The 15,911-nt window shown below is 44.6% G+C and overlaps 1 protein-coding gene across 2 annotated transcripts in view; it reads right to left on the reverse strand.

The window, feature by feature from the left end:
- Btbd1 (BTB domain containing 1) overlaps nucleotides 1-13,093 on the reverse strand; it is a 62,728-nt gene extending 49,635 nt beyond the window's left edge. For both annotated transcript variants that reach the window (XM_033761112.1, XM_010621170.3), the window contains exon 1: nucleotides 13,029-13,093. In XM_033761112.1, the coding sequence (XP_033617003.1) occupies nucleotides 13,029-13,078 (50 nt within the window). In that variant the 5' untranslated portion in view covers nucleotides 13,079-13,093. The remainder of the gene's footprint in view (nucleotides 1-13,028) is intronic.
- Nucleotides 13,094-15,911: the final 2,818 nt, after the last annotated feature.

The following is a 15,911-nucleotide window of genomic DNA, read 5'->3' on the forward strand; positions in this document are numbered from 1 at the left end:
TTTGATTTTACCAACAGGTAGAATTTCATTGCTGCTGAAAGTAGTTCATTTTAGGAATTTTCCAAATTTTTTTAGAAGTTGAGAAGCTCTTGGTATTGCTACTCTCCATGCTACCTGTTATTCATTAGTAAAACAATTTTGTAATTTCTCTGGCTTTTAATCTATTCAGTATCAATCATCTATCCACCCCAACACCAACAACACCAAGAGCCGTCTTGTTGGAGCCACTGTCAGGAAAATCCATGAGATAGTCCTTGACCTGGTGGTCCTAATACAGAGGAGGAACAGGTGACAGACTCTGTTGCACCTTCTCCCTTCCCTAGCTCCACAAGGGCTTTTCACTTTCATTGTGGAAACATTTTAACTACCAGGCATTGTTCTAGGCCCTGGATTTCTGAGTCTTTTGAAACAGTAAATGTATTAGTCAGCTTTCTGTCACTATAAGAAATTCTGAGCTAATCAGGCTATAAAGAGATAAGGTCTCATTTGACTCAAAGTCTTAGAGGCTCTGGTTCCTGATCAGTTGGCCCAGTAGCTTTGGGACTGTGGTGAGGCAGTTCATCAGGGAGGAAGTGTGTAGTGGAGCACATTGCTTAGCACATGAATGGGAAAACAGAGGAAGAGAAAGGGTGGAATCTCACAACCTCCTTCAAAGGCACCCCCCCAACCTAAAGACCTCCCGCTATGCTCACCTTCAAAGGCTCCACCACCTCTTCTTAGCCCTTTCCTGGAGAACAAGCCTTTGCCATAGATCCTCATGGGACTTTTAAGATCCAAACTACAGAATTCCTAGTCCTTGCTTTATAGCATGTCAAGATGTAAACCTCCTGTCCCAGAGCTGGAATCAGCCATTTCCCTAAGAAGCCTAAGTTCCTGCATGGGGAGACGCATTTAGAACCTGGGAATCTGGCATCTAGGGAAGCTTATTATTGTTTCAGGACTCATTGTTTCTATGATTTTTCAGTGGAGAGAGCTGAGATGAAGGATATTAGGGGAAGGGCACATTTAGGGAAATGAAGAAAAAGCTAAATTTTTAGTTATTTTTCTATTAGCAGTCATTAATTTTTGTGTTACAAGAGTAATAAATAAGTCTGTCATAAATATCTTTCTTGTTTTATCCCTTTCAATTTATGCACAGGATAATTTACTCTTGTAGAATTATTAGGACAAAGGGTGTGAACGCTGAGGTATCTTGCTTAATTATTTCCTCAGAGGCTATCTATATATAGCACCAGCTACATAATTTGCAGGACCCAGTTTAAAATGACCGTGCAGGGCCCTCATTCGGAAAGCAGAGAGTAAGTTCCAGTAAGGTAGTTAAATGCAGAGACTTTGTCTTTCCTCCATCTCTCCCCTGTCCTTCTCCCTCACCAACTTCTGCCCTCCTCTTTCTCTTCAACTGTCATAGCAGGATTTTTCTTCGCTATTTAATATTGGGTTCTTTGGGGCACAGGGATCTGGCAGGCAATGGACAGAAGTCACAGGTCCCCTCAAGGCTTAGACCTCTGAGGGGTTCCTGGGACTCACTAGCAGCAGACTCACCCTCCTTCCAGCCATCTGATCATTGCATCCTGGCTGGGGACAGGAAAGTTGAGCCAGTGACTCCTCTGCCTATACACTGACTGCTCAAGCCACAGTATCTGGATGAACTCAAGGGCACTGCTACCTACATGCCAGGTTGTGCTCGGTGCCTAGGCTGCAAGTTGCAAGGGAGATTTGTCTGCTGAATACACTGCCATGGCACTGCCAATGTGGGCTGAGGTTGGCTGTCACCATGCCTTCCTCTGAGTTTCCGCAGGGATGCATGGGCCCAACTCTAACCCTCCCCACGCCCACCTGAAGGCCCCCACGAGGGACAGAGGGTGACAGTGATGGCTGGCCAGACCAGGGAAGGAGGGGCCAGGTGAGGCCCAAGGCACAGAAGTGGGCTAGTGGGGGACACCAGTTGGTCCCTAGGAGAGAGGAAGAAGCAGGTGATGGGATGGTGCATGCCTCATTGTCCCATGGACTTAATTTATAAAACACACATTCACAGGTAAAGTTATTAAGAATTTCAAGATGGAAACTGCAAAGCATTAAACCCAAATGTGGGGCTTCTCAGAGTGTAGGGCCTGGTGAGGTTACATCTGTCCTAAGTCCATGAGGTTGCCCCTGGCTATACAGTGCCAAAGTTTTCAAAATATGCTCAGGGCCCCTGGGGTTCACAGAGGCTCTACAAGTGCTGTGTGAGGTCTAAACTATTTTCAGAACAGCACAGAGATGTCATTTGCTCTTTTCTCTCTCACTCACTTAGCTGAATACAGCTGACTTGTTCTACTGCAGCAGATGGAACACAGAAGCAGAGGACCCTGCTGTTCCCTCTCCTTTTCCAGCCTTCCTCCCTTTCTCCTTCCCCACCTCCCTTCTTTCTTTTCTTTCTTCCTTTTTTTTTTTAAATTGCTCTGGCTAGGACTTGCCAGCACAATGTTTAACAGGATGGTGACAATAGACATCTCCCTGTGTCATGTTCCTGACCTTGACAGCTCTTTGGAGGTTCTCCTAGGGAGCACAGTACTCATATCCTTGAATAAAGAATGGTCCTAGACAGCTTAAGGTGGGACACACCTGGAACAGAAGGAGGAAGGGGTCATCTCCACCCTCCCCTCCCCAGCCACCCCAACCAGCTGAAGCAACCCTGGTGATCAATGGGACCACAGATGTCACCACCAGATCACCCTTACATCTTCTATTCCTGATCTTAAAGGGAAAGTTTTTAGTCTTTCACCACTGAATACGATGTTAGCTCTGGGTTTTTCACAAATTCCCAATTTGTTCAGTGTCTTTAGCCTGAAAATCTCAATTTTTAAGAATGCAAAGGGATTCTAAAATCAAGAATATTAAGAGGCCCTCAGAGCACTTTGAGACCTGGTACAGAGGATTAATTCAGAGAAAGGGCTTTGAAGTCGGTTGTCTACCTGGCTTTGAATTGCAGCTAGGCCACTTACTTGCTGCATGACCTTGGCCAATTTACTTAACCTTTACATGCCCCAGTTTCCTTCTTTGGAAGACAGGGATGATAACAGTAACATGGTCCACCGCAGAAGGTTATGTAAAATTAGACTTATACACAACAGAAATGTAGAATAAATGCTCAAAAATGTTAGCAACTACTCAAAGTGAACCAATTTAAATCCCAACTGGTAATTTCTGTATTACTAACGTCCACCCTATATGGATTTAATAATTGGACTTTCCTTTTGATTATTTAATACACAATGCCTCTTGTTTCAAATTTACATTTCTGCAGTTGCTTTTGTCCACATTTGTGTCATGGTTATAATCATTCCCTTTTCAGTCAATTTTAATTGCCCAGTAGCACTTTTATTTTATTGTTAGCTGTCACACACACTATTTTGATGTAGTCAAATATAAGATAAATAACTAAAGTTAGCTCAATTTACATCACATTATCAAATTTATTGTGCAAATAAAAATCCTATTAGGCTCTGCGGACACTGGAGAGCTGGGCTCATGTCCCACACGCTCTGAATCTTTTAAATAAGCCATACAGACTGAGCACAGTTGCTACAATTCTGCTGTGATGCTATAAATATTACCTTCCACGAAAAAGCACATCAAGGCCAGAAAGGAAATCTAAAGCAGCAGGCAAGCTGGGTTTCGGAGTCCACATCACTAGAATATGCTGCCTCTTGGGTTACGTGGAAGTAAATATAGACCAGGCTGATTATGGGAACACATTTCATTTAACTTTGCCAATCTCTACTCCTTTCCCAGCCAACAGAAGCTAGATCAGCCCAGCTATGTAGGTTTCCTTAGCACTTTCCCACAAGCTTCAGAAATGCACTTTCTTTTGTCTATCCTTGCTCTGGAGTTCATCTTTTTGCTGTCTTGCTAAACTGACTGTTTTCCTTCTGGTGACTTTATTATCTCCATTTCTACAGGTTCTTTTTCCTGATGCTGATAAATATAACTATTTCCTTCTTGGAATGAAATGTTTTAAGCCCTGCTTTAGTCTCTCTGAGTTCCTCTTTTTTTCTGTCGTCTCCTTGTCCACTGTGCACCTCTTCACAGTTCACTCCTCAAGCTCTGGCTTTGGCCACCACTCCTTCAGTGGTATCACTGACTGGCTGTCTCCAAACTGCCAAGGCCAGGGAGTCTTTTCCTGCCACGTAATTTTACACCAGGGGTGCCATGATGTCAAATTATTCTACACTTCTGTTATGTGTAAGTCTAATTTGTACTTAACCTTCTGAGGCCGACCATGCTACTATTATCATGCCTATCTTCCAAAGGAAACTGGGGCATGTAAAGATTAAGTAAGTTGGCCAAAGTCATGAAGCAAGTACAGTGCCATGGTGGACCATCACTCCTTGAAATTCTCCATGCCTGGGTTTTTTGTGGTTTCTGATTTTCCACACATCTTTAACTTTTTAGCTTCCTTCATCACAAGCTTCTCTTGTATCCCCATTCTTGGGCACTGGCATTACCCATAGTTCACCCTTGCCTCACTACTTCCTACCCTCAAACCACTTCCTGTATGGTCTCAAATATTTCCAAGAAGCCAGCTAATGCTGGAGATCTACCTCCAGCCCTGGTCATTCTTCTTGTTAAGACTTGTTTTGGAAACACAAATATCTACTAGAAACCTCCTACTGGCGTCAAACAGACCCGTCAAACTAAGCCAGCCACATTTTCTCCCCATGAAACTCTTTCAATTCCTTTTAAGGCAAATTGTTCTTCCTTAAAACAATCCTGCTAAAATCCTGACAGTGAAGTGAGGAGAATGACTAATTTTAGCCCATGGCCTCAAGAGTCAGTTGTATCAGGGGCCAGGGACACCACTACTGCCTGCCTTGTAAGCTCATGGTCCTGAGTTCGATCCCTGGTATAAAAAAAAAAAAAAAGAGTCAATTGTATCAGAATGGTACACAATTGTATAGTACGGGTCAGGCAACTGTAGTTAGAAAAAGAGTCACATGATTATACTCCGGTCTTGGGAAATGGCACCACTGACCAGAGGGCCACATGCTGTGGTAGAAAGTCACTGAGCCTGGTACTATCCTGGTCTGCTTCACACTGGTAAGGTAAGCTCACTCAAGGATTCACACCTTGCCAAGTTTCGATTTCTTCATCTATCAAACTGATGTAATAATGTTGTTTACCTACTTGGATAACATAAAAGATTGACTCTTCAGACTTGCAACAATCAGAAATTTTTCAAGAACCTGATTTTATTTTATTTTTTGTTTTTTATTTCTTTTGGGTTTTTTGAGACAGGGTCTCACTATGTAGTTGAGACTGACCTGGAACCCCACTATGTTGCCCAGGCTGGTCTGGAACTCACAGCAATCCTCCTGCCTCAGTCTCCCCAGTGCTGGGATTACAGGCGTGCGCCACCTCTCCCGGCCTGAGAACCTGATTTTATATGGGCAGCACATACAAGGAAGAAGGACCTAAGCAAAGCCACTGACTACTGCCTGTTCTCCTGCTCATGATTAGTATTAAACTGAACATGTGTCTAGTTCTGGCCAATGAGATGGGAGTGCCTGGGAGCCAGGATTTAGGGGAAGTTAAAGATAAAAGCCCAGAGAGGAAAGAGCCTTTGTGTTAGCAAGCTTCAGGGTAAAAACCCATCTGCTGAGGATGGGCTTCCAAAAGGCATCAGGAGCCTGAGTCCTTAATGACAGCTTAGAGTCCCTGCAGCTAACAAGGAACATTTTTTTCTCCAGGATTTTTGTCATGTCAGATCTTCAGATGTTTAACTTGCTTAAATCAATGTGTTACACTTTTTGTTACTTACAATTCTGCATGCTCATGATGGAAACAGAATCTTGTAAAGTTGCTTGAGGATCAAGACAAAACACTAAATGTAATATATTAAGCATGTAATAAATATCTGTCTTGCAACCACTAACCAATAATTTTTTCTCCTCTTATTTCCTGGTTTATAAAACTTTGATTTTATTTAGGCAACAACAAGCAAGAGGAAAGAGGAGATCGTCTCTAGGTCTCAGAGGAAAAGCCTCTCCAAACAGCTCGGCATACCGTGGTCCCCTTTGTTCCCTTCCCTTCCTTCGACCAGCCAGCTGTCATCCCTGAGGTCTGTGGCCCATGTCTCTCCCATCCAATTAATCACCAAACTCTATGGATTCTACTTCCTAATGAGCCAGCCTCCCTTTTCTTCTCTCACAGTAACTCAACCAGCCCTTCATTTTTGCTTAGATGACTGCTCTTCTCATCTCTTTGCAGTCTACTTCATTCCTGCTCGCCTCATTCTCTGAACACCTCCTAAAGGGGTTAAGCTGAGTGCCTCCCCTTTAACATTTTCCTAGCCCTGTTCCCCAGATGGGTGGGTGGCTGGAAGTTTCTAGATTTTAGCTTCGGTGCCATTACGCATGCTCTAAGGTCTTCTCTATCTGGCCCTTCAGGGGTCCTTCTCTGACTTGCCTGTTTCCTTCAAAGTTCAAGACACGCTGTCTCTAAAGAACACCATCTAGCATTTGAGAAAACAACAGAAGCAGAAAAGTTATTCTGATAACCTTAGACCTGGAGGAGAGAAATACCCTTATCTTTGATGGCCCAGGGATGTCAAAAGGAACCTGAAAAACCACTCTTATTCCTTCCAGTTGATTACATTTGACATTCTCTTTATTCAATCCTATTTTCCCATGTGTATATTTTGGCAAATTTAGCATAAAAATACACCGATTTCCATGTTTCTTTGAGTGTTCATTTCTGGAAGGCTTCTGTGTCGTGCAAAATCTTATGCTAAATGAAGGTGCATGCTTTTCTGTTGTTAATCTGTCATTTATTTTAGATGCCTCAGTCAGCAGCCTAGCAGTGGGTAATGAAAGCTGTTTCCTCCCATACTCTTCGCTGCACACATGAACTTTATTCATTCTCTTACTCTTGTGCTTTTCGAGCACAACTGTCACGGTGATCATTTGTTTACATGTCTGCCCTCCCTATAAATGTGAGTGGGCTGGTAACTTGTCACCACTTCCTCTTCTATAACCATAGTGCCTGGTCAGGAGGCAGCGTATTATAGTCACTCAATAAATAAATATCTACCGAATGAATGAGTTTTAAATTTGATTGTTCAGGTGGACATTCAGTTAGCTTTCCAGTACTCCAAGGCTGGTTTAAAATGTGTAGCTTCTTCAATCCCTACCTTCAATTTCCTTTCCACAGCAAGTATCTCCTTTATCCACTTGGTATCGCCTTTTCCACTTCTCATTTCTACTTCCTGGCTTCAAGCCATTTTTGCCTACTTTAGAGTCAACTAAACTCAAGGAAGAAGCGAGCCAGTGAGCAAGGAATAGTGAACATGATCATCCATGTGTCCACTCAGATTCTCATGCCTGAGTATTCATTATCCTAGACCCCATAGTTAAAGTTTACATAAAGTAGCAGAAGTCATCAACCTTTCAAAATATTCACTAATGAACTAGGCAGCAAAGCAATTAGTCCTCTCTGGACTATTCCCAGAGTCGATCCCTGCTCATTGATCAACTCAGAAGCACTTATGGCCTCATTTTTGTCACTTTGGTGTTCTCTTAATTGGTTTTACAATCAAATTCTTACTTTGTAAACAAGCCACTTTCCAACACCACTTTAATCCACTTCGTGATACTCTGCAATTCAGCAATCCATGAGAGGCCGACCAACTATGAGAAAAGAAGCCATCAGCTCAATGGCCACGGTTGGATTCTGGAATCAGAGTGATGAGAGCCAGAAAATATTAATAAATGTAAATTCTCGTGTCATTTAAATTGTTTTGGGCCAGAAAATCTTTCCAGCATCCCAGTATGATGATATTTCTTAATTCCTTGCTGGTGATTTCAGCTTCTTGTACCCTATGTTGCCTAATTTCTTGGACCTGTTTTATTTTTGCTGGAGAACATATTAGAATAATTTTATTATTGAAAGAGTATAGCTAATAAATGTCCTGAGTTCTAGCTTGCCTGAAAATGCCCTATTATTATCTTCACAAATAACTGGTATCTTAGGGTTTAGACTTATAGGTCCAAGTTCTTTTTCTTGGTAACTACAATTCGATGAATTTTTACTGATCCCTACTTGGTGTCAGGCACTATTTAAAGTGCTGATCTTCATTAATGAGAAAATCAGATAAAAAATCTAGCCCCTCCTGGAGCTGACAGGTTACCAGAGGAGGCAAATCATAACAAAAAGACAAGGGTAAGAGAAATTGGAAATGCTAGTAAGGGAAATTTATTCTTTTTTCTTTAATTTTGTGGACCCCCCCTTTTTTTTTTTTTTGGTACCAGGGATCAACCTTGCTCTTGTGAGGCAGGCAGCAGAACCACTGAGCTAAATCTCTGGCCCTTATTTAGTCTTAAAGATCCATGTATTTTCTTAAATATTGTTCTGATACTTCTTAGATTTATTTTCTTAATTAAACAGGTGCTAGATCTCTGGGTCTCTCATTCCTGCTCTTTTATATTTTCTACCTCTTAGTTTTTCTTCCTCTACATTCTGAGATTTCTCCATCCGAGATCAACCACCTGGCCTTCAGCTATGTTGACTTTATTATTCAGCCCATTTGTTGAATGTTTTCTATAGCAACCCTGTCTTTAACTTCCAAGAAACTTTTCTGTGTTTTGTTCTTTTTATTCATAGCCTCCTCTTCCCAGTTCTCATCTGCAACATCTTGAATTTTCTGAGGATAGTAATTACAATTTTTATGAAGTACTCCCTTCTTTTCTAAGTTGTGTTCCTTTTTTTTTTTTTTTTTTTTTTTTTTTTTTGAGACAGGGTCTCACTATGTAGTTGAGACTGACCTGGAACTCACTATGCAGCCCAGGCTGGTCTTGAACTTCTGCCTCAGCCTCCCGAGTGCTGGGATTACAAGCGTGTGCCACCATGCCCAGCTTTGAGTTCAGTTTTTTTATTGGTTCAGTTTGGACTTCTTTCAGGCTGCCCATTTTTCTAATACTTTTGGCAATCCTTGGCTTCCTGCTTATATTTATGAGTAAAGGTCTATGGTAATGAAGATGAGTAGCATTTACAAGTCCCTTTGCAGATGTGATGGCTGCTGTTAGGCCCTCTCACCTGGCTGACAGAATCGTGGAGACTTCTATGTACGTAGGTGGGGTTCTATCTTTTGATAGAACCTATCTTTTTAGGGTGCTGGACAAGCAGGCAGGTTAGAGACCCCCACTCAGTAGTCTGGGGAGTTTTGTTCCAAGGGGTAGAGCTCTTTAGTATTTCGAACTCGGGTCTGCTCCGTTTCCAGGCTCTGTGTCACCCTTCCAACACTCTCTGGGGAGTCACCCACTTTCTTTAAGGAGCAGATTTCAGATGAATCCGGAACGTGAAGACTTCACTCCAAGTTCTTGCATGTTCCTGCAGGCCCAAGCCAAGGGCTCAGTCTTCTCAGCATTGCTCCAGAACGACAGCCCAAAGCCCTCTTTTATTCTTTCTATTGTTGATTCCAGTTTGGAACTGCCCTTTGGCTCCTTTGGGAAGGATTTTGGTGCCTTGAGTTTAGGTGTTCTCTGTGTCACGTTCTATTTTTCAGTTATCCACTGTTACATACAAAACGACCCTGAAATGCAGTGGCGTAAAACACCAAAACTATAGCATTTCTCATGATTCTTGGGATTATAAAGTTTTTCTGCATCATGTGAGGTTAGTCTTTGGCTGGCTGGAAGGTTCAAGTGGCCTTGCCAGTGGCCAATTGTTGGCTGGCTGCGGGCTGGGATCTTCCCTGTGGCCTCCAGCCAGAGCTGTGGTTCTTCTCCATGTGGCCTCTGCACACGGCTGAGGGGCTTCCTCATGGTGTGGTAGCTGGGCCCCAGGAAGGACAGTCAGTGGTCTCCTCAGAGCAGAGCTCGCAGACAGTGCCGAGCTTGCACAAGAGAAGGAACCTATCTTCTGAGGAAGATAGGAAGGAACCTTCCCCAGTGTGCCCCATGGGGAAGCAGGAGGAGGTGCCACCTCAGCAGGAAAGAGTTCTGTGATCAGTGATGTCTGCCCTGGCTTGGACTGCAGTGAGAGTGGGTTCCAGGAAGGTGTCTTCCATCCCTGTCCCCAGGTACTGTCAAATCTATCACTGCACCAAGACTGACCTTCCATTTTTCTGACCACTTGAGGTTCCACAGTGGCACTAGGCAGACTGCCAGTCCCTTGCACTAAGAATGTCCTGGGGCAACAACTGTTCAGAGCTAGATTCTGTATTTACTGTAGCAATGCTGAAAGGGAAGGCTCTGTGATACAGGGTTCCTTTTAATAAGAGCCAGAGGAGAGGTTTTCGTTTTTTTTTGAGCAACTGCTCTGTTTTTTATCTTATAGACACCATGTTATAATGTTATGTTTCCCTTCTTGCTTTGGTTGCTAGGAAACCCAGGACAAAACTGGAGACCTTCTCTGACAACTGCACAAGATCATTGAAAAAACATTTTATATGTCAAATTTACCTTCCTTTGTGTTTTCTTCTTATTTTTTCCCTCCTGCTATCTCTCTATTTTCTTTCCCTCCTTTCCCCACTGCTCCTTTCCTTCTTCGCTCCTTTGCCCCTTCTGTCAATATTAATTGAACACCTGGGGCCGGGGAGGTAGCTCAGCAGTGCTGTGTCTGTCTGGCAGCACAAGGTCCTGAGTTCAACCCCTGGTACAAAAATAAATAAATTAATTAATTAAATTAAAAAATTGAGCATCTGTACTATGCCTGGTACTGTGTTAAGCAGCTGGACACGCAGCACAGCTACTCCCCTCTAAAATCCATGTTAATAATTGCAGCCCAATCATGCTTACGGAGAAGAGTCAGGGACATGTTGTACCAAGAAATTTTTCCAGTAGTCTCTTTTGGGGGGTTGGGGTTGGCCCCATCCTGTTCCCATCTCCAGACAGATCCTAGTGACCTGTGCCTGGCCTCTGTTTTGCTACTGTACACCTCACAGATCAATCTGCCTCTTGCACACTGCTCTCTTTTCCTCCCCGTACTCTGCACTTCCTCAGATGGACTGAGCAACTACTGTGTGAGGGGCCAGGTTCCAGGTACTGGGGAGACCACAGGCAAGACAGGCAAGATCTCCACCCTTCTGAGGCTGGAGCACAAGCGAGGCAGATGCCAAGTGTGCGGCCTCCCATGAGAACACCAACACCACTTTTATCAGAAGGATAAGAAGTAGGAAACTGAAGCACATGAAGAGCGGAAGAGGGAGAAGGTCCTGGGCCGGGGGACTGTGGAGTGAGGGATGGGCTGACTTTACTTTGCAGAAGAGTTTGTCTGTGATACCTTGGTCCCTACCCAGCAACACTGTGTCCCACTAACCAAGCTCCTCAAAGTTCTGCTTTCGCTTTCCCTCCATGGCAGGAATAGGCCGGGTGAGGGGTCCTTCAATTTGCTCCCTTGGTAGTCAGTTACAGAATTGATGCTACAAAAACTGGCAAGGGCAGCGTGCAGCTCTCTGTTCTTCTGCTTTTGCTTTCATGAAACTTGGAGTCAAATCTGATGGTTGGTTACAACTATAATACTAACTTCATGGCTTGTGAGACTAATACTCTATAAAATCTCATTGTCTGAATGTATTTTATTTTATTTTGGTACCAGGGATCAGACTCAGGACCTTGCACTTGTGAGGCAGGTGGCAGAACCACTGAGCTAAATCCCCAGCCTTCAAATTTAATAATTAAGCAGGACCCCAGACCTCCTAAGAAATGAGGCAACTGACAGATCTTAGATTTGTTGTCCACCATTTTCTTTTCTTTCTCTCTCTCTTTTTGTAACCACCAAACTATACCCTAGGTCCCCACACACCACTGCTAATACACAGTGCCACACACAGTACTTTGCTGCTGGACAGCTATGGTATCATGCATTTTTTTTTTTTTTTTTTTTGGTACTGGGGATCAAAATCAGGTCCTTGTGCTTGCAAGGCAGGTGCCGGAACCACTGAACCAAATCCCCGGCCCAAGACCGAATTACTTTTTAAAATACAGACTACTTTAGTGTTGCAGAATCCAACCATGTTCGTCCCCTCATCTTCCTCCTTCTCCTTCCACAAACCACAAAGGATCCCTATGAAACCTTCCCAACTACATGTGTTCTGCCTACTTCTATTTTCAGCATTAAGAGAAATAATTGAAAACAAAAGCCACATAGCTCCAATATGTCCATCACAATACCTTAAAGCTTCACCAGGCTGTTGGGTACTGGTGGCTCTAAGGAAGTAGCTCTCAGGGCTAGGATGCTGGAAGCTGCCACCACTGAGTTTGGATGTCTGCAGGCTGAGCTGCTGGTGGCAGTGCTCACCGGCCCCTCTCAAGGGGCTCCTGTTTGCCATTCTCTGTGATTTAAACCCCTGCCTATATGCTGATGACCCCAAGACTTGTACTTGCAGCCTATGTAACTCTTGGAGCCACAGACCAGTACTCCCAGATGCCTGGGGACAGCTCCCTTGGGCAGCCCCATGGGTCCTGGAAATCCAGTACATCCAAAGCCAAGCTCATCTTAAGCAATCTCCTCTCCACTTTCTCCAGTTCCTCCCCAGATCTTCGTTCACACCTGTCCTTTCCTCTTTCCTCTCACTGGCATCACTTGGTTTCAGGTCCTCTCATCTCTTGCCAGGACAATTAGAGTAAACTTAATTGGTTTTCCTGCCTCCTGCCTGTCTTCCTTCTAAGCCAATGTCCACAGCAACTGCTTTAAAGACAGCTTTAAAATTGCCCCTCTGGCCAATCTTCCCTTTCTTTCTTTATTTATTTTTTCCTGTTTTTTGAGACAGGGTCTCAAAATGTATGTAGTTGAGACTGACCTGGAACTCACTATGTAGCCCAGGCTGGTCTGGAACTCACAGCAATCCTCCTGCCTCAGCCTGCAGAGTGCTGGCATTACAGGCATGTGCCACCACGCCTGGCTTGCCCTTTCTTTTACTTAGAAATTTTAAATGGCTTCCAGCCCTTAGGTTCTCTAGGATGAAGTCCCTGATGACCTCTCCTCTTCACCACCCATCACCCCACCCTTGCACAACATGTCATTATTTCCAGCCCGAGCAAACAACTTACAGTTCACGAAGTGACTTCCTCTTGTGCACATTTCTGCCTTCTTTCTCCATTGCCCGGAAAGCCTCATTTCCGCCTGGTCTGCTTGGTCACCTTCTGCTTATTCTTCAAGGCTGATCTAAGACCTCGCCAACTCTTTGAAGCTTTGCTTGGCTCCCTTAGACAGTTGGTTCCTGCAGCAATTTGTACATATTTTTTTTAAAAACAGCATTGTATTGTGATTATTTACATGTCTTTCTCTCACACTAAACTGTGGTTTTCTTGAGTAGTAGGTGATTCGTCTTTGTGTGTCCACTTAGAGAACAACACTAGAAACACAATTGACTGGAGGAAGATGTCTGTTGAGCAAATAAATGGATTAGTGATTTAACGATCACATGCATACTTAGAGCAGCAGTGTGATTGCAGCCTGGGCTGCAGGACAAGAGGAGGAAGTCTGGAGCGTGATGTCTCATACAGAAGCTTGTAGTGGCACTGGTCCGTTAAGCTCTTGAAATGCAACTAACAAAATTTAAATGTATATGTGGCTTACATCTATGGCTCACATTATTTGTATTGAACAATCATGATCTAGAGCATTTGCTAACTGAACAAATACCTTGAGAACACTTTATTATGTGCCAGGTGATAGTACAGATTATGGGACTGGAACAGTGACCTGGACAGGGAGGTTCCTGACTTGAGGGGCTTGCATTCTACTGGAAGAGAGAGATGGGTCAGGGTACAATGTGCATAAGATCATCTGGACAGTAAACATACCGTGAAAAGTATACCAGGCTGTGGATCGAGGGTGGGGAAGGCACAGGAGCGCAGGTGGTCAGGTCTTCCCAGGTAGTCAGAGGCAGGGAGAGGAAGGAGGACTCCGGGACACTGTCTGGTGAGAGGTGGCACTGACCAGAACCAGGGGGCAGTGTAGATAAGAGAGAAAAGACTTGAGCAATATTTGGGAAGTGACCTTAGCAGAAGCACTGTGGCCAAAGGGACTCTGAGGATGTTGGAACTGACACGGGCACCTGGATTTCTGGCTCAGGTGAGTGGGTGAAGGGATAAAGCAGGAGCAGGTCTCAAGGCAGACCAAGAGCTCTATTCTGAGGGTTTTGGGTGTGAGCTGGACGCCATGCAGTGACATCAGCATGAGGAATCAGAATTTGGGCTCCATCAGCACAAAATTGTCATGAAAACTGTGACAACAGCCACTGTATCCATTTTAACCTGGATTAAAAAGGAAAGATGATAATAATTTTTATAGGCTTGTGTGGACAAAATCTATCCTAGCATTAAGATTGCTACTTCAAATCTACTTGAGGTAAAAATTATTTATTAATATGTTTTTCTCAAGATTACATTTTTCTTGGTCGTAAGTGCTATATGTTTGTAAAGTTTGGGAAATGAAAAATCTAAAGACTAAAGACACTCGCGCTCCTACCACTCAGAACTTAGTTACTAAAACTGACATGCTTATGCACTTATATAACTGTTCAATCCCTGGTACCCCCCCCAAAAAAAAAGGAAAGAATATCTTCCTTGGTCATTAAATAATTTAATATAATTTTGAATGAAAAACAAATGTGGATGAGAAAGAAGGGAGACAAGATGGTAATTGGAGTGGAAACTCAGGTCTTGCAAGCACTTTGCTAAACTGGAGCACATGGCTAGATTGAGGGGAAGGGTCCAGGGCAGCCAGAGGGGTTCAGGGTGCCAGAGAGTTGGCAAGATTGCTGCAGGGAGGTTTCCTGGTGATGGAGGCTAGATGCCTCAGAGTGAAGGAGGTGTGTGGCGAGGAGGGTAGGGACTGTGGAAAAAATCAGGAGTAGCGGGGAAGTGGGTGATGTCCAGGTTACAGGAAAAGTCATCTCTTGGAGAAAGTGGCAGCTTGTGCCAAAGGTTTACCATTATGTGCTCAGGGTTGGAGAAGCCTTCAAGAAGAGCTGGGGTAGGGCCCAGGAGAATTGGCTTTTGAAAAGTTTGAGTGACCTTGCAGTCTCTCTGCGACTCATTTTCCTCACATCTAAAATGAGGTAGATGGCCCCTTAAGTTCTCCCTCAGATGCAGGGACACTGAGAAGGGCCAGCACACCCCTCTCTTGTCTGAGCTGTTCTGGACCTCATTTCCTTCCCATTCCAGGCTGGGGACCAAGCTGGCCTCAGCCCCAGCGTGGTTTCTGACCCCACTTCTAGAGCCAGTCCAGGCAGTGAAGGCTACACTGGGCCCTGCTGCTCTCTGCAAGCCGTGGGCACCTGTCTGACCATACCCTGAGGACAACTCTTGTCTTCCAGCCTTGTCTCAACAGGGCCCAGGGAGGCTGGCTCGCGGTAACTGGGTCCAGGATCACTTAGAATAGAAATGGATGTTTTCAGACTCAGGGCATTGGGCCGTAGCTCAGTGGCAGGGCCATACCCTGCCTGGCAAAGTGCAAGGACCTGAGTTCAATCCCTGTTATTGGGGTGGGGACACTAAAGTCAGGTCATTTCTCCAAGGATGCGTTTTAACCTAAAAGAAGAGGGTTGCAAGAGATTGCATGTACTGAGCAGCGCAGGGTAAGAACTTTGTTATGTCTCCACTCAGGGGAGTCCACAGATACACCAAGGAGCCATTTATTCTGTGTGCAGCTCAAAGGAAACAGACACTGAGAGATTAACGTGACCCAGGCTAGCAGCCGATGAGTGGGCAGCTGGATTTCAGCAGGGACTCGGCCAAATTCTAAGGTTCCAGGAGCGCTGGTCCTTCGCGTCCTGGGCCATGGGCTCCGTGGGGACCATGGTTGACTCCCGGGCCTGACTCCACCGCCTGCAGCTCAGCCCAGCAGCCCCCTGCTTGAGAGCACCTGTGCCGGGCAGGGGTGGGGGGGCTTCGGGTGCGGGGCGTGGCGCGGGACTCAGGGTGCGT

This window comes from Fukomys damarensis, unplaced genomic scaffold (assembly GCF_012274545.1).
Source record: "Fukomys damarensis isolate Sample0158 unplaced genomic scaffold, DMR_v1.0_HiC HiC_scaffold_7, whole genome shotgun sequence".
Lineage (NCBI taxonomy): Eukaryota > Metazoa > Chordata > Mammalia > Rodentia > Bathyergidae > Fukomys > Fukomys damarensis.